This window comes from Galeopterus variegatus, unplaced genomic scaffold (assembly GCF_000696425.1).
Source record: "Galeopterus variegatus unplaced genomic scaffold, G_variegatus-3.0.2 Scaffold207, whole genome shotgun sequence".
Lineage (NCBI taxonomy): Eukaryota > Metazoa > Chordata > Mammalia > Dermoptera > Cynocephalidae > Galeopterus > Galeopterus variegatus.
This window is the reverse complement of record NW_007726318.1, coordinates 7,928-27,294: the sequence shown is the minus strand read 5'-3', so window position 1 is coordinate 27,294 and position 19,367 is coordinate 7,928. Positions and strand designations below refer to the sequence as shown.

Sequence of the window (19,367 nt, the reverse complement as noted above, 5' to 3'; positions counted from 1 at the left end):
TATTGTTTTTCAAAATGGCTCTACTAATTTACATTTCCAACAATTCTCTTTTCTCCACAGCCCCAGAAACACTTGCTATCTTTTGTCTTTTTTTTTTTTTGCATTTTTTGTCATTACTCATACCTATGGTACATGTAGTTTGATTTATATATAATTCTATTCCCTAACTGTATAGAAAATGTGATATAATGCTGAAGGGAAAAACTAGGCTACAGAATGACACACAAATTATTAATATAAAAAGATAAAAATATACCAAAATACTAACAGTGGTTATCTCTAGGTTGAGGAATTATGAATAATGTTAATTTTCTTTGTCCTCCCCCCCCCATTTTTCATTGCTGTCTATAGTTAGCATTAAGAATTTCTTTCTACCTTTTTTTTCCCTCAAAAAATATATGTTGCATGCATTCAAATAGATCGACAATCCAAGAATATTCTCTGAAAATGCATCATTTAGCCTAGGGTTCGCCAAGCATACAAACACCTCTCTAAATAATATTTTATCACTTGTTCTAGACAGAGTTTAGTGAAGTCTTCTCCACAAACTCTTTCGGACCCAACTTGGCATTTAGAATCTCCCAAGTGCCCAGTTTGGAGCGGGGTCTTCCCGCTGAGCTGTGGGCTGGCCGATGCTGTGAATCTTAATGAATGCAGTAGTGCAGAGTGTGGGGACAGCGTTCCCACCCGCACGAGCCACACAGGCACGGGCCTCGACCGGGGCTTGCAGGATCTTCAGCTCCTGATATTCAAAACAGACGTTTAGGGAAAAGGAGATGAGATGAGAGCGAATTCGAAGCGTTACCCAACCTTTGGCCAGTGCCCAAGGGTTAAGATTGCGGTGCCAGCGGAGAGCGACTGCTGGGGTTTCCAGAGTGGGCTCCAAGGGCCGCATTTGCACAGCGGTGGCGCACGGGCGCGGGCCGGTATCTTATTTCTTTCTACGCGGTGCGGCATCTGGTCCCGAGCAGGCCTCCCCGCACCCAGAGGGGCCACCCCAGCCACTGAAGGGCCCGGGATCCTTAGCTGACCCTTGCCCTCGGAATCCTCTAGTGGAAGATGACCGCCGCCCCAGGGCCCCGCACACCCCCGGGGTTAAGGAGCTCTTCTCAGGCCTCGAGCCCACCCAACCGCCCGGCGGACGGCGGTGGTGCGGCCGGACCCTCTTCTGTCCTTCTGACACGGTCTACATTACATTCTAACAGGTGGGAGGTGCTATCTCATTGTGGTTTCAATTTGCATTTCCCGGATGATTAGTGATGTTGAGCATTTAAAAAATATACCTGTTGGCCATTTGTGTGTCTTCTTTTCAGAAGCGTTTATTCAGATCTTTTGCCCATTGTAAGATCAGGTTATTTGTTTTCTTACTATTGTTTGAGTTCCTTATATATTTTGGATATTAACCCTTTTTCAGATACATGGTTTGCACATATATTCTTCTATTTCGTAGCTTGTCTCCTTTGCTGTACAGAAGTTTTAAAATTTAGTCCTGTTTGTCTATTTTTGCTTTGTTGCCTCTGCTTTGGGGTTATATCCAAAAAGTCATTGCCCAGACCAATGTCACGGAGCTTTTCCTGTATGTTTTCTTATGTTTCAGGTCCCATGTTTAAATGTTAATTCATTTTGAGTTGATTTTTGTATATGGTATGAGATTAGGGTCCAATTTCATTCTTCTGTATGTAAATATCCAGTTTTCCCCAGCACCATTTATTGAATAGACTTTCCTCCTCATTGCATGTTTCTTGGAATCTTTGTCAAAAATCAGTGAGCTGTAAATGTGTGTGTTTATTTCTGGGCTGTCCATTCTGTTCCATTGGTCTATATGTCTATTTTTATGCCTGTACCATGCTGTTTTTATTACTCTAGCTTTGCAATTGATTTTGAAATCAGGTACTGTGATGCATCCAGCTTTGTTCTTTTTTTTTTTTCCTTTTTGTCTTTTTTACTGACCGGTAACGGGATCACAACCCTCAGTGTCACGCCCGTACCGGGGACCGGCAACGGGATTGCAACCCTCGGTGTTGCGCCCGCACCACGCTCAGCCAGTGAGCGGGAACTGGTCTCCACATGGGATCCGAACCCTCGGCGGGAGCACCGCGGCGCTCCCAAGTGGCTCACTCTCCAGTGCGCCACCGGGCCGGCCCCAGCTTTGTTCTTTTTGCTTAAGATTGTTTGGGCTATTTGGGAGTTTTTGTGGTTTTATATGAATCTTAGGATTGCTTTTTCTATTTCTGTAAAAAACGTCATTGAAATTTTGATAAGAATTGCACTGGATCTGTAGATTGCTTTGGGTAGTATGGATTTTGTAACAATATTAATTCTTCCAGTCTATTGACATAGGACATCTTATCATTTATTTGTGTTGTCTTCAGTTTCTTTCATCAATGTCTTACAGTTTTCAGATCTTTCACCTCCTTGTTAAATTTATTCCTAAGGTTTTTTGGGGTTTTTTGGTATTCCTCTTTATGTGCTAATCCAGAGTCCAGTCAACATTCAACATTTGCTACGCAATAACATACCTCAAAAAACATTTCTAAGGCACCTAGTACCTGCCAGGCATTATGTTAGATAGGAATATAGAGATGAAAGAAATGAGATATCCTCCTTCAAAGAGCTTACAGTTTAAGGTGACTGTTGTATAACCAACTCTAATACCAGGGGTTAGGAGATGGAAATCTATAGAAATGAGAAGGAACTTAAACCTGGACTTGAAGGATGAGTAGTGAAAGGAAAAACCCCAGCCCAAGCACAAAATAAAACACACTAGGAGACAGGGACTCAACCGAAGTGTATTAGGCAGGCAAAATGAACAAACAGGCTGCCCTCTCGAAAGTGGGAGCAGCAGCAGGGAGAGTTGGGGTGGGCCTTTTATATCCCGTTAGGCTGAGCTGTACTGTTCCTATTGGCTAAGAAGGAAGGGGAGGGAAGTGAGTGGGGTTTAAACTGAGCTGGGACTTTCTCATAAGCAGGCAAAATTGTGTGCACGGGAAAGTGACTTGGCAGCTAAGGGATTTTTCTGGGTGGGGGTTTTCTGGAAAACTTTCTCAGGCACCATTTTGTGTATCTCGGTCTTTAACGCCATTTTACTTTTCTGGCGGAGGGTATATTAGCCAACAAGTAGGACTTGTCCAAGTTGACAGGAGGAAATGGCATCCTAGACAGAGAGACCAGTGTGAAGTGAAAAGGCAAAGTGAAGAGGAGGGCCCAGCCCATGGTGCACTTGGGAGAGTGCGGCACTGGGAGTGCAGCAGCGCTCCCGCCGCGGGTTCGGATCCTATATAGGGATGACCGGTGTGCTCACTGGCTGAGCGCGGTGCGGCCAGTCTCAAAAAGGACAAAAACGGGCCGGCCCGGTGGCGCACTGGAAAGTGCGCCGCTTGGGAGCGCGGTGGTGCTCCCTCCAAGGGTTCGGATCCCACGTGGAGACCGGTTCCTGCTCACTGGCTGAGCGTGGTGTGGGCGCAACACTGAGGGTTGCGATCCCGTTGCCGGTCCCCGGTACGGGCGCGACACCGAGGGTTGCAATCCCATTACCGGTCAGTAAAAAAGACAAAAAGGACAAAAACAAACAAACAAAAAAAAAAGTGAAGAGGAGAAACCATGATTAATGATCTGGGGAGCACATCCCATTCAAGGTGAGCAAAGGTCAGAGGGACGAAAAGTGATGAGATTGGACAAATTGGTGTCGTAGCTCACTGCTGTTTGAATGCCCTCTGTGCTCTTACACCTGGGCACCTTCATCCATGAATTCTTTTCCCAATTTTATCCTTCCCTCAAGTACCATCTTCCTTTTTAGGATATATTTTGGTGATCATTATTTATGCCTGGGTCTTATTTCCCAACAGGATTGTAAATTTCTTGAGGTCAAGGATGATGTCTTTGATCATTTATAATCCCCAGCAATACCCAGAAGAATGCTTTGCATAAGTACTTTGCCTGTTTGAATAAGATCAAGTCATGACCTACTGTGTTATTTTATTTCCCTGTCATCACTGTCAGGCCCCAGTTTTGAGGTCCAGGGGCACACAGACCAGGCAACAGTGCACTAAGCTGCAAGGCAGTCATTCCCATGTGTTCACAGGCATGGGGCTATGCCAGGCAATATCAAACAGTGCTGGTCTAAGAACTTGTCTTTCCAACATCTGTGCCTTTGGCTACAAATGGGTAGAGTTTATATTAGTAGTTAAAGGGGTTCAACTTTATTTTACAGTTATACCTCTGTTTTAGAACTTCAGGCTGTTAGGTGCATGATAATAGAACATACATGATTTGAACAATCCCTTTATGCATGCGTTGAAGACTGCCACATGTAATCCAGAAATCATTTAGATTCAACTACACATGTGAGATGGCAACCGTGATCCTGCTGTTCCTTTGGCTGGTCTCACACATACTGAGCTTTTTTGTGGCACTGGTTTTGTGCATAAAGATGTATAGTTTTCCTAAAACATGTATTAGTGTTCATACAACACTAATACATGTGTTAATTATATAAGTACATGTGTTAATTATATATATTCATGAAAGTACATGTGTTAATTATATATATTCATGAAAGTACATGTGTTAATTATATATATTCATGAAAGCGAATCATCGTTTTCTGGTGATATAAAGGATTTTGGGGGGTAATTTCAACAAAAATTTTCATCTTCCTCACCCATTATCCAGCCCCCTAGTTAGATGTGACTTTGCTGTTTGAGGACCTTCAGTGCTAGGTTGTCATATAGAAAGTGGGATAAGATCCTGACTCTGATCTAGAGGAAGCCATAGTTGAGAAGGGGACAGACATGCAAAAAATGTTGTGCCTTTGGTATGCATCAAGGCGTAGAAGTCAGGATGGGCTGAGGGAAGAGAGTGGCAGGTGGAGGGTAGTTATGAAAGGTTCCTAGAGAAGACAACTAAACTTCAATAGACTTTGAAAGAGAAAGAGTCTGTCAGATGGAAGGAGGAAAGGAGAGTTTACTACTGCAGTAGCTTATTTATAGTCTCCCTGCTTTCCGGGAAAAATGAAAATTCCCGAATTTGCAGCTGCATCTACAGAATTATTAGACTCTCTGGAGAGGAACCAGGAATCTGCATTCTGCAAACTCCAGTGATACATTAGGGCTTGAAAACCATAGCCATATGGGGGAGGGAGGCAGCGGGCATTGTATGATATAATGTAGTGTAGTGACTTACTAAGATATTTTCTTTCCAGAGAACCTGGGGGCATTATAAGGGATGTATTGAAAATGTTTCCCGGGAAGCCGGGAACTATGAAGAAGCTACTGCAGTAGTCCACATGAGCTATTATGAGTTCCAGAATTAAGAGTGATGTGATGGAGTAGAGAGGAAACAGCAGATTTATAAAAGGCTTGGAAGGAGGAGGGCAGAAGTTCGTGACCAGTTTGATCTCCCAACTGTTTGACTTGAGTTCTGTAGGGCCGTGAGGCAGTGGAGTAGATAGTTGTGGACTCTGAAGCTAGACTGCCCTGGTTCCAGCCCCAACACCACCACTTACCTATCTGTGCAATCTTGGGTAAGTTACTCAACCTCTCAGTGCTCAATCTTCTCCATAAAATGGGGATAAAAGAACCTACCTCAGGGTTGGTGTGAGGATTAAATGAATTAATACACAAAAGAGCGTAGAACAGTGCCTGGCACTGAGTAATGTTCACTACACTTTAGAGAGGTGAAGTAGGTAGTACTAGTTAACACATTATTCATAGTTGTAGTATAGAAGAAATAGGTAGTTAAGAACACAGTAGATAAAGAGCTCAAAAACCTAACTGCCTCAATTTTAATCTCAGCCTACTATTTATTAGCCATATAATTTAGGGAAAATTATTTAACCTCTCCATGCCTCAATTTCTTCATCTGTAAAGTGGGTATGATTTTAATGCACACCTCATGTGGTGAGAATTAAAATAATGGATAAAAAGGCTTAGAACAGTGCAGGCACATGGTAAGGACTCCTGCATTTCAAGTGGAAATGTTGACTTTTTGTTATTATTATTATCATTATCAACCAAGATAAGGAGAGGAAGAGGAAGAATAGGTATGTTTCAGTTTTGATCATCTAGGTTAAAGTGCGTAGTAGGCATTTGGGGTTTGATGTCAGGACCACAGAGATCAATTTGGAAGTGAAAAGTACAGAGAAGTTACTTTAAATCCTGAGCTTTACTGAAATGTCGAAAATAAGAGTTGTGGTTCAGGGAGGAATAGATGGGAAATGGAAACAGGAGAGAGGAACAGGCATTGTCTGAGCCAGGCCTTGTGCTAAATGTCATCATACTTAAAATCCTCAGTAGATATAATATACTTTCAGTTCTTAATAACTCTACATCTTAATATACCTTCTACAGTATAATATGTGGTATGCTGGAACCAGCTCATAATGGCTTGTTCAATGACTTCATGTTGGTAGCTTGAATTCAACCATGATGGGAGCATTTACACTGTAGAAATGGGCAAATGCTACAATCAGAGCTCCACCTTTCAACCTCCCAGTCTCTACTCCTCAAGAGCCAAATTACAGGACAGCATAATTATTCTTCCCATTGAAGAAATGGAGGCTTAGAAAAGTGAAACCCATGTCTTTTAAATTGCACAATGATCTTTCTTCATTGAAACTGTCCTTTAACTACTGTTTCTAAAGTTGAGATATTTGATACTTCCCATGCCTGAGAACTTAATTATATGCCCAGTATGAGTTGAGTTATCATATTCCTCTAATACTGTATCAGAAAACAGTCCTGAATGAGTTTAGCTTAGAGCATCTGTTGATGATGATTCCTTGAAACACAGGGATTATTTTTCCCTGACTGTTGGAGTTTGTTGACTAGGAGCCATGAGCTTTGTCAGCTACTAAATAAAGTCGCTGAACAAAGGGGAAGCTGGACGATGTGGGAAAGAGTGAAAGATTACAGCTGAATTGTTTGAAATTATGTAATTCATACACTATACCTTAATGAGTCGATGAGAAGTCAAATGAAACACTCATTTGTACTTTAGAACAGTGTGATTTCAAACGAATGTGTAAAATCAGTTAGCATGAGTCCAGAGGAAGATATATTATTTTATGCCCCTCTTCATTGCCTCACCTTACCTCCCTACAAATGAGGAGGAAGGTTATGCTAATTTGGCATATAAGGTCCTTATAGGAACCCCTCCACACCCTTAGAGAATCTCATCCTTGGGAACGTTTCTTGCATTTCAAGTGGAAAAAAAGATACAACTAATGTTTACTGAATACTAGGCACTGTGCTGCATTATAAGGTACAGCAGTGGTACAACAGTGTACAGGACAGATGTTCCTCCTCCCCTCAGAGAGCTTACAGTCTAGTGAGGGACACAGAGAGTTAAACAGTTAAAATGACATGTGATACAGGGTGGGGTTTTCTAAAGAATTTTAAGGATAAAACATGATCCATATAAGCCCAAAGAGTAATTATCCTCACCTCCAAAACCTGGTATTTTAAAATCCAATTAGAAAGAAATAATGTGTTTACTGGAAAAAATACTATGTAAAGTGTCAGGAGAACCAAGATTTATTCTTTCCTTTGTCTCTAACTACCCAGGTACCTTTGTGATGTGTCTAGTTTCAACCTTCTCATCTATAAAATGGGAATGATAATAGTTTCCCTGCTAGCTCATGCGATTGTTATAGGGAGTACATGAGAGAATTACAAGAAAGTGCTATAAATGTTACTGAACATTTTGTTTTCCTATAATGTAATGTGGGTTGTAAATTACTCATTCAGTCATTAATAACTCATTCATGCACTCATTCATTCAGCAAGTATTTGCTAAGCACCTGCTTGGTTGAAGATACTGTGTTAGACACTAGGCTCAGTTTCATCTTGTTGCATTATTCCATTCAAAGTATCTAGATTTATTTAGCATTAATTTTCATATTAAGTTGGAGTGGGTAGAGGAAATCTGCATTTGTTGATCCCGTATTTCAGTCTAGGGGCTCCCTTACTTGTGTAATACTCCTGAAGGAGTGGGTGGAAGTGGCCAGGAGCACGAGTGAGAGGCTGTTGGCTTAGAAATTCACTTTGTGCTTCATAGGCTAGTTTATCATCTGGAAAATACGAGTTCAATTATCTTATGAAGTTATTGCCAAATTGTTTATAATTACTTAAAAAATTTGTGTTACTCATTTTACTAGACAATATGTAACCATCAAATGAAATTTTTTGCATCAAACTAGACAGGAAAATATTTTATAAGTATTATGCATATTTTGCGTTACATTTATATTCATTAGGAAAAAACTAGTTTTCATCATATATTTGGAATACTTTACTGGGGTGTCTTTTGTAGAAAGAGAATTTACTAGAAATCTTGAAAAGTAAAGCATGATCCCAAATTATTTCTAACTTCTGGAATTTCAATTTATTTTTTTATTTTTTTTATTTTTTGTCCTTTTTCGTGTCCGGCAACAGATCACAACCCTCAGTGTTGTGCCCGTACCGGGCTGGGACCGGCAACGGGATCGCAACCCTCAGTGTTGCACCCGCACCTTGCTCAGCCAGTGAGCGGGAACTGATCTGTATGTGGGATCCGACCCCTCGGCGGGAGCGCCGCCGCGCTCCCAAGCGGCGCACTGTAGCATGCGCCACCGGGCCGGCCCCCAATTTATTTTATTTTTGTCCTAAAACACTTTATAAACATTTGAACATTTCAGCATAGAGACAATATGCTATCGTTCTGCATCATTACTCACCATCAAGATTTTTCTAGTTTAACTGCTAGTAAAAATAATCAGCATCAGTTGTCCCTCAAGAATATGCTGGTGGTGTCCTTTAATCTTCAAGAGCAACACTGTCATCCTGCTGTGTTTTCAAATAGTGTTTTTAAAAAAATGATGATGACTAATTTCTGATGACAAAAAATGCTCCTAAGAATCAGAGATGTTACCAGTAATGCCAACCCAGCTATTCAGAAACTGAGCCATGTGGCTTAAAGAAAAAGATTTTTAAAAACAAGTGTTACAAGCTTAAGAAAGAAGTAAACTTCCTCAGAGCTCAGGAGTGGGCTGCTGAGACCTAAACCAAACAACAATTTTCCATGAAGACTTTTCAGATAAAGACAATAAACTTATTGACCAAGCAAAACAACAACAAAACAAATATTATAAAATTAAAATGGCAGTGCCTGTTTCATCTAGCCTCTTCTAAAAACATATAGGCAATGTTAGACTAGCAGACGTTCCTCCAACCCTGTGATTTTATTTACACGTGGGGCAACAGACCCAAGCTATTGTTAACTTGAGACCAAGAATAAGAGCTCGGCTGACCCATCACCCCAGAGCTTAGTAGAGGCTATAGAACGTCTATCAGCAGTGCGTTCTTTGGCACTCAGTTCCATGGCTCTCGTGACCTCTACTGACAGGTACTGAGCATCTCCTGTTCATTTCAGGTTGGGCAGATAGTCTTCCATCTCCTCGTTCTGAATGGTATTAATATGGAGTCCGACTAAATGTATTCCCAAGTTTTAAAATTATACACCAAAATACAATTATTTCCCATTTTCTACTGACACTCAAAAATGTGTGCTTATTTCTTCAAAGAATAAAAAAAAATGTTAGGTTTTTTGTTCATGTGTTTTCCCTCTTCCAACATCACCTCCATATTTTCAGAAGGAAAATAGAATCTTTTTGACTAAGGCCCTCCCTTCCTAAAGAATTATTTTCCCCATTTTTTCCCCTTCTTTCATCAACTGCTGCTGCCTACAGAGCCATCTCTGAATAGAATAAGCTTTGTCCTTAGCAGGATGGACAAAAGGTTAAATGAAGGAGGCAGCAGGCAGTTTTTGTCCTTACCTGGCTGAACCAGAGGACAGCAAATCAGTGTTCATCTGCTCTGTTCAGGTGCTTTTTAGCCCCCGCTCTCTTTATTTGCAGTATTTCCTTTCCCTTCCTGCATGCCCTCTAAGCCATGGGTGCAATTCCAATTTTACATAAGCAAGAATCTAGAACAGCCTGGGTTTTCTCTACAGTTACATTTTTTGTTATGTCCAGTCTTAGTTGTACAACTCTTGTTTTTTAATTATGTTTCTTTAAGTGGTCCTCAGTTCCTCATCTTGCTAAATTCCATGCTTTTCTTAAGAGAAGCTGACCTGCCCCCATTACCTTTTAAAAAGTATTTATAAACTGAGCGGTTTAGAATTATTTCTTTTTCTGGTTCTTCGGTTTTGCTGTACCTGTTACCCAGCTGTTATTCAGACATTGGGGGAATGACCAAAAGTGAATACCACATTAGTACATACCTCCTTCAAGGTACCCCTTCCTCTGTCCCCCACCACCAGATACCAGCACACCTTTTTCTTTTTCTTTTTTTTTTTTTTGCTTTTTTGTGACTGGTAAGGGGATCGCAACCCTTGGCTTGGTGTTGTCCGCACTGCGCTCAGCCACTGAGCACACCGGCCATCCCTATATAGGATCCGAACCCGTGGCCTCGGTGCTCCCAGCGCCGCTGCACCCCCAGCGCCACACTCTCCCGAGTGAGCCACAGGGTCGTCCCAGCACACCATTTTTAAAGAGTGTTCACTGATACCATATACATGCATATTATGGGTATTCTATGTGGAGCAAATACAGAAGACCCTCTCTTCTAATATGTTTGAGATAAAATAGAACAGTTTCCCTCACAACGTGGAAGATGTTCTGTTGAGGATCTGGATCTCAAATTTTTCTTTCACATTAAGTGAGTATAGATGAGATAGGGAGATACTGAGTAAACTTGACAGAGTCCATGGCTTCAAAAAAAATGACTGCTATGTGAGTCTGGTGAGAACTGGGTGATCTAAGATTGTTCTGCACAGCAGTTCTGTTGTTGATTTTTTTCTGAGTTCAATACATCACCAGTTTCACTTCCTAAACCCACAAATCTGTTTCAGAAGAGTCTCTTCCCATGCAGTGCTTCAGTGTGTGTTTGACATTATCCACCATCAGTGTGTCCTTGTCTGCTCTTTCCTAAGACACTACATTGATGTCTAAAAACAAAATATCGAATTGCTCTTTTGAATATAAATGAAATTATAAAACTGAGGCATGGTTTTCTCTCTCTAACTATGAAACTTTAAACTTCCTTCCTGGTCATCGTTGAGCAAAGCTCATTCTGTTTCCATCCATTAATATTTACATAGTCATATTGAAATAAGTTATAAAAACTTCTTTTGAAACAAAAAACAGATACCTGTTAACCTGTACATGCTTTTGCTTTTTTTCCCCCCTGCCTCAGCTCTCCCTTTAAAAAATAGTAAGATGATGGGCCGGCCCAGTGGCGCACTGCTATAGTGCGCCGCTTGGGAAGTGCGGTGGCGCTCCCGCCGAGGGTGCAGATCCCACATACAGACCGGTTCCTGCTCACTGGCTGAGCGAGGCGCGGGAGCAACACGGAGGGTTGTGATCCCGTTGCCGGTCCCGGTCCGGTACGGGGGGTGACACTGAGGGTTGCGATCCGTTGCCGGACATGGAAAAAGACAAAAAAAAAAAAAATAGTAAGATGAGAATATGTCCTTGGATTAATTTCCTTTTGTCTTTCTTATTCATTTAATCTAGAAAGTGCCTTGTCAAGATATCTTTTATAATTTCAGGAAGAATACACTGCCTATGAGATACTGAATTTTTGAAAATAAATCATAAGTAAATCCAGTACAGATGGTCCCCAATTTATGATGGATCAACGTACGATTTTTGGACTTTATTGGGATGTAACCCCATTGTAAGTCGAGGAGCATCTGTATATGAAAATCATCCTGTTATTTTTATAACATCTGTGGCCTTATGGTTTGTTAAATGCACTGAAGATCAAGCGTCTAGGTTCTTCTAAGAGTGCTGCGTGAGAGGGTGGGATCTTGGCAAAACTCCAAAGCAAGGCTCCTCTCCTATTGTTTCTCCTTGGTTGGAATATTAGTTTTAATTATTATCTCTTTGTGGAATCCCAGTATATTTTAATCATGTTAATATGCAGCTACAAATTAATAAGAGAAGACTGGCATTTGCCTTAAAAAAGTGATTTTGCAAAGGCTTATTGTTCTGGAAGACAAGTTTGGTAGCATACAGTTTAGGTCTTGCGGGGAGAGAGTTCTCTCTTTTAAAAAGTGTAGTGAAAAACAATAATGTATTCTCAGGCTACTTATGGAAGCCTGAATTATTCTTTTGCTAAAACTGAGAAATCTAATTCCCTCATGCTTAATTTCTGTGACTTTATCATTTATTTTTAGGTACTAAAGGAAGAAATAAAGGAGAGTTTACAAATCTTCAGGGGGTAGCTGCATCTACAAGTGGAAAGATACTAATTGCAGACAGTAACAACCAATGTGTGCAGGTATAGCCCCTAACTGTATATCTTTAACTACTTACATTGATAAAGTATAGTTGCATATTTTCTTACTTTAGACTTAAGATACATGGCACAAGGGAAGAAGTTTATTATGTGTATGTAGACTATTTTTCTTAAATAGAGTTTGCATGTTCTGACCTGTAGTATATATGACAAATGTTCTTGCCTATTTCTTGCTCAGCAATTTCTGTGCTGGTTCACATTCCAATGAATGTAATTTGTTTTACAGGTATTTTCCAATGATGGCCAGTTCAAAAGTCGTTTTGGCATACGAGGACGCTCTCCTGGGCAGCTGCAGCGGCCCACAGGAGTAGCTGTACATCCCAGTGGGGACATAATCATTGCAGATTATGATAATAAATGGGTTAGCATTTTCTCTTCAGATGGGAAATTTAAGGTAAGATTAACCACCAAGTGGCCACTAAACAATAGAGAGAAGGGATAGGAAATACAAGATGAAATTATCTTTTTATTTTTTGAGATCCAACACAATAGTCAACAATTCTTCATACACAAAGACATCGATTAACCACCAAGTGGCCACTAAACAATAGAGAGAAGGGATAGGAAATACAAGATGAAATTGTCTTTTTATTTTTTGAGATCCAACACAATAGTCAACAATTCTTCATACACAAAGACATATTGACATCTAAGTTTTATGAAGCCAGAGTAACAATGACATTTTCATAAATCTACTCATATGTACCCTAAATGTGGCTTCATTTTATAAAGCAATTAGGTTGCTCACTTTTTAAAAAAAATACCATATATTTAGAGGGAAATTGTTCCTGATACCTCAATTTAATGAAAAACAGCAACCCTTTGTTGAAAGGGTTATCAAGAGTTTGTTTATATTTCTCAAATTAATCTACAGGTTGTCACTTATGAAGTGACTTCTACTTTGCCAGGCCTGTGACAGATTATATGGGAGAAACAGAAATGTAAGACATGGTTTCCATCTCTTAAAAATGTACAAGCCCATTTAGGAAAAAAAACTAATGCACAAGAAATGACAGAAAATAGCTCATGTCAGCCTCTAATCAGTCATAAATTGTTTAGTGCAACCTAAAAACAGTGTTAAAGTATGTAATATGGGATTTGGAAAGTAAAGAAAATGAAGCCTAAATTTACAGAAAAAGCACAAGTTGAGCTTCATTTTGAAGGATCCCATTATTTGACATATTTGCTGTCACTCCCATCGTCATCTTTGGAAGTAAGCTTATATAACATAAAAATGGCTTATATTTCTTCAGCAAGTCCTCAAAGAGTAAAGAGCTCTCTGGTGATAGAAATCTCTCTTCTAAGGAGTCATCAAAGAATTGTATCATTGAGCCCATTTTCTACATTTGTTCACAAGAAGATCATAAGACACCTTGTCAAAGACCTTTTTGAAGGTCATATGCACCATGCCTTCTGTAGTCCCCCATCCAGTCTGCCAGAGGCTTCTATTTCAGTTGACAACATGTACTTGAACTCAGATGGATCAACCCACTGGAATCCCAGCTCTGCGCTTTATTAACTGTTTGGCCTTCAACAAAATTATATAATTTCCGGGCCGGCCCGGTGGCGCACTGCTACAGTGCGCCGCTTGAGAGCGCGGTGGCACTCCCGCCTGAGGGTTCGGATCCCACATACAGACCGGTTCCCGCTCACTGGCTGAGCGAGGGGCGGGCGCAGCACCGAGGGTTGCGATCCCGTTGCCGGTCCTGGTCCGGTACGGGTGCGACACTGAGGGTTGCGGTCCGTTGCCGGACACGAAAAAAGGAAAAAAAAAAAAATTTATATAATTTCCTTGAGACTCAATAGCCTCATATTTAAATTTTGGATTTAAAAAAAATCCATCTCAGGATCTGAGTAAGGACTAAATGAGATTTTACTTATGGATTTTATATGTGCCTCACTTGAAATAGGCATCTAAGAAATGTTCTTTCCCGTGCTTCTGGCAATCTTGCCCATAAAGGGAGGTCTGTTTGATCAGCATCATGACCACGTGCAAGTGCCTGGTGGTCATCACTTCCTCATCTAAATGTTAGAAGTTGCTGCTTTTCATAATCCATTCTGAAATCCTGAAGATTACCAGAAGTTCACTCATTAGCCTCTTATTGGAGGAATATATATTTTCCTTTAAAGTCTTTAGATTGCTATAGTTACCTCAGTGTTTTTATAAAAACGAGTTACCGATGTTATTGTTAGCTCTCAGATTGGAGTCTCTCTTTTGTGAGAAGCAGCATCTTTTCAATCTAGAATAAAAAGCTGTTACATTTAATTCCACGGTATTGTACACAGTTCTTCAGTTGCCCTTGAATTTTTTGTTTGACTAGAAATTTGATGGCTCCATGTGATGGCCATGTGTACAGAAAGATCTCTTGCCTTTCTTTCCCTCTAACTTTTTCCCCTTCTTTTTTATTTTCATGATTGTGTTTGTGGTAAGACATACCTACATATGACAACTTTAACATGAATAGAATGAAAACTATTCAGTGATCTCTTAAAATGTTCACCTAGTTTGGAGACAACTCTTCATTCTTGTTTCGTACTCTAGCAAAATGATGACTTGTCTTCGTAAATTCAGGAGCTAACACTAAAATAGATTTCACATGTTGAGACAGGAGTTATATATTGAGAAAAAAAGCTTTCCTGACTTAAGCATTTTTCATTCAGTGGTTCCATAGTCATAGGCATTCTTCTTGGAGGAACTGGCTTCTGTTGGAATACAATTGGTAATAATCAGAATAAACACTAAAGAACACTCATACCCCCTAGAGGATTCAGGGAATGGATACGGTACAGTCTCAGCAATATCCTTTTTTCTGATAGGTGTTTATTAAAACCGTAAAAGGATAGCACATAAAAACACTTTAGCACTGTCATGGGAGTTCATGCAAGTGTGATGTCTGTGACTATATATCAAGAGATACTTATTTTCTTCTTTGGTGGGACTCAGTAAAATTAAATAGGTGCTGAGAAAGACATTCCTTTTACACTAATGCAAAATCTTTTTGTTTATTCCTAATCGTTTCAGGGATGTAACATCTTATGTCCTCCTTTCTTTAATTCACTAACTTCTCAGCCCTAATTTTGACTCCTCTCTGCCTCCTCTAATTTTTTCCTTTCCATCTTCCATCCTGACATATCTTCTAGCCCTCTGGTCACCATATTCTAAAATATCCCATCTCTTCCTTCGTCAGTTTAAGAATGTATTTGTTGAGTTAGAAGCTCTCTCATTCAGTCATTCCACATCCACGGTCTAAAATACTTTTGCCTACTATTCTGTTTAAGATGGGGAACACACAGTCAGGCCAAATGCAGTGATTCTTGTTTCACTTGGTAGAATCCAGTGCGGCTAAACTAGGAGTGATGGAGGGAAATGGAAGGTAAAGAAGTTTTGGTTCAACATTTAAGTCATTCTTTTAGATCTGCCCTAGTTATCACTACTTGACAGAATGGGGATAATCCTTTATTTTCTGTTTTTATTCTAGATAATTATCCATTTGGTATTATATGGTTAAGTCATTCTAAGTAACTATTAGCATTCATAATGTCAGGTAGTAATAATATTTTTGTCTCAATAATCAGAGTGCCATCTCCTTCTTTTGATCTCTGCTGACATATCTTCCATTCAGACATGAAAGAACAAATACCATTTCTTTACACACCGTTTTGTTACAGCCTCTTTGATCTTTGGGCTAGATTGCAGAATCAGAATCAAATTTACACAACAAATATCCTTGCCAAGAAAACTATTATTTCCTTCTTAGTAATTTTGTCCCTTTGCTCTAAAGAGATCAAATCTGAATCTCAGTCATTTATAAACTTAGAAGAATAAAGGATCATACTAAGTCTGAAAACCACTATGAGAGTCTTCATCCCTGTACTAGAAAATTTAAAGACATATACGTGACTCATGTTGCATTTCTATCAAATGGTGCTAATATATAGAGAGAAAATGACAGGGCTAAAGCAGAACTTATGAGAATGTAACTTTTTTGGGTTTTAATTTTTAATTTAAAAAGACTTGCAAACAGATTTTTAAACTAAGCCTACAAACAAGGATAAAATGAAAAGTAAAAGTTTCTTTTGCCACCACTAACACCACTTTCTAAGATACAGGTACTAAGTGGTTTCTCACTTTTCCTTCTGGAAGTATATGTTCATATATGCACAGATTTAATGCATGTGGGCTCAGACCATACTCACTGTTCTGTAACTTGCTTTGTTCAATAATATATCTGAGAAATCTTTCATAAAAAGACACACAGGTCTGTCTAAGCCTGGGTGCAAGGGAGAACTGGGGTTCATATAGTTCTCCTGATTTAACATGCTCTCTCTTCTGCTGTCCCTTGCCTTGTGTGCGCCTTCTCCTCCCCTGTCTGCAGTGACCTGTCTCATCAATGTATTGTTCCCACGTGCCTTCTGAGGTAGCCTATTTGAATTCTTCCAAACCTATCTGCTGTCCCTTGCCTTGTGTGCGCCTTCTCCTCCCCTGTCTGCAGTGACCTGTCTCATCAAGGTATTGTTCCCACGTGCCTTCTGAGGTAGCCTATTTGAATTCTTCCAAACCTACCAATTTGAAGACTCAATACCAGGCACTTTAACAAGGGAACAGTAGACATTTTTGTCTCTGCAGTGTGACTGAGACATTCTTGAGCACAGAAGCTGTGCATCATTCGTGTTTGTTTTCTACATGCCTAGAACACAATGTCAGGTACATGGTGGGTGCTCAGGCAGTGTTTGTAGAATTAGTAAGTAAACGGGTGAATGAGTGAAGCACTTTTTTAATGTAGTCTAGAAAATAGATCCATAAAAATAAAAGTAAAGGTATAAGACCTGGGGAGGGGGGGAGGAAAATAAAGGAGGAATTGGTAAAGGGCCACAAAAAACAATCACATTGCACAATGTTGAATATATGGATTATCCTGATTTGAGCATCACATATTGCACACAGGTAATGATATTCAACACAGTACCCCACAGATATGTACAATCAACTATATTATAATTTTTTTTTTTTTTTTGTCTTTTCCGTGACCGGTAAGGGGATCGCAACCCTTGGTGTGGTGTCGCCCACACCGCGCTCAGCCAGTGAGCGCACTGGCCATTCCCATGTAGGATCCGAACCCACGGTGGGAGCGTCGCTGCACTCCCAGCGCCGCACTCTCCCGAGTGCGCCACGGGGTCGGCTCAACTACATTACAATTTTAAAAAAGGTATAAGACCTGCATTTCATAGCAAATAGGCATTTACATACACATTGTAGTCTACTCAGGAACATGAATGAGATTTAAAATGCTTATGGTATATGGATGATAGAAATCTAGTGCTTTTCTCCTGTTTTAAAATAGTGTGAAAAGTGGAACCATTTAATCACCATAGTTCTTTTTAATATATTCAACAAATATTTGTTGAGTATCTATTATGCACCAAGAAGTAGGGTAGGCTCTGAATACACAGTGGTGGACAAAATAGACATGACTTTGACTCATGTAGAACTTAATTCTAGTAACGTTCAATGGCAGGTGCCTGACTGACAATTTTGATATAAATTATGATATATAACAGTGGTAATGATGGTTTCCCTCTAGTGACTGCTTAATATGGGCTATACTCTACACTAAACACTTTATCTACATTATTTTACTTAATACATATTCCAAAAATACCAGTGGAAATTATTCAGGTCATTTTTCGACATTTTTAAATGCATAAGGAATCTGAAGTTTAAGGAAATTAAATCCATGGTGCTATCCCAGGTGTGTTCAAAGCAAGTAACAGAAGCAGGCCAGTCTTCTGCTAATCTGGGGATCTTTCACTATACCACACTGCCTCCTTACCAGGGAGTTGGGACCCCAGTTTAAGAAATTCCAGAACATTTTTGGCGGTGATCTCTTTTATTTATTTATTTGTTTATTTATTTATTTATAAATAAGATTTCATATAAATAGCAGTAGCAAACAATGGATGCGACAAAGCTCCAGTTTTCCAGGACAGAAGATCATTGTGATATACAAGTAGCTGTGCCTCCCTGTTTGAGCATTCAAGTAAATGTTTACTAAAACAAAAGTCTGTCTTTGTGTTCTGTAGTGTTTTAATCTTTGATGTCTGTACCTGATTTCTGTACTTGTCTCTAATAGACGAAAATTGGATCAGGAAAGCTGATGGGGCCCAAAGGAGTTTCTGTGGACCGCAATGGGCACATTATTGTGGTAGACAACAAGGCATGCTGCGTGTTTATCTTCCAGCCCAATGGGAAAATAGTCACCAGGTTTGGTAGCCGAGGAAATGGGGACAGACAGTTTGCAGGTACACTTGACGGTAATATGTAAACCCCCTTTTTAATGCTGCTTCTGCTCACATTTGCATGATGTTGGAACATGTTGAAGATGCCACATCCCCCGTGTGTTTGCTGGCTTTGGGAAAGATGCTGGGGATGAAATCTAAGCATGGTTAATGCTTCTCAGTTACCCTGCCAGCAGTAAGTTGAATTGCAGTCCACGTGTGATTTTTATTGGTGGCGGCTTACAACTCAGAATTCTAATCTTCAAATATATTAAATAAAATATAAATTTGAAAATAAAATATTTAAAAAATAAAAGCGTTTGAAGAACAGTGGAGTAATTCTTGTTTCCATCTATCTGTAGTTTTATTTAAAGAGCCTCTCAAAGAGAATTTTTTTCTCTTTTCTAGGTTATTATAAGAGAACAGGAGTTCAGAATATTTGCCGAGTACAGAGAGGGTAGTCTCTTACTTCTCTTTTCAGTGTACCTACCGCTTTGCAATCACTAGCTTACTTAGGTTTTCACATCTGCAAAAGAGGCTGAAAACAATTTATTAATTTTCCTTTGAAAGGATGCCTTTGGCATTTAACATTAATTTGCGTAATCTTTCTTTTTGCTTTGTCTTCAGTTCCGCCAGTTTCTGAATGTCACCCAAAATTATAAAGTGTGGGTTTTCCGGCGCCGGCCCGGTGGTGCACTGCTACAGTACGCCGCTTGGGAGCGCGGCGGCGCTCCCGCCGAGGGTTCGGATCCC

General features: G+C 40.0%; 1 protein-coding gene across 2 annotated transcripts in view; it reads left to right on the top strand.

Moving 5' to 3' along the window:
• TRIM2 (tripartite motif containing 2) overlaps positions 1-19,367 on the top strand; it is a 52,806-nt gene that overhangs the window by 31,945 nt on the left and 1,494 nt on the right. For both annotated transcript variants that reach the window (XM_008565824.1, XM_008565823.1), the window contains 3 exons: positions 12,217-12,320; positions 12,565-12,732; positions 18,470-18,638. In XM_008565824.1, coding sequence (XP_008564046.1) covers positions 12,217-12,320; positions 12,565-12,732; positions 18,470-18,638 — 441 coding nt within the window. The remainder of the gene's footprint in view (positions 1-12,216; positions 12,321-12,564; positions 12,733-18,469; positions 18,639-19,367) is intronic.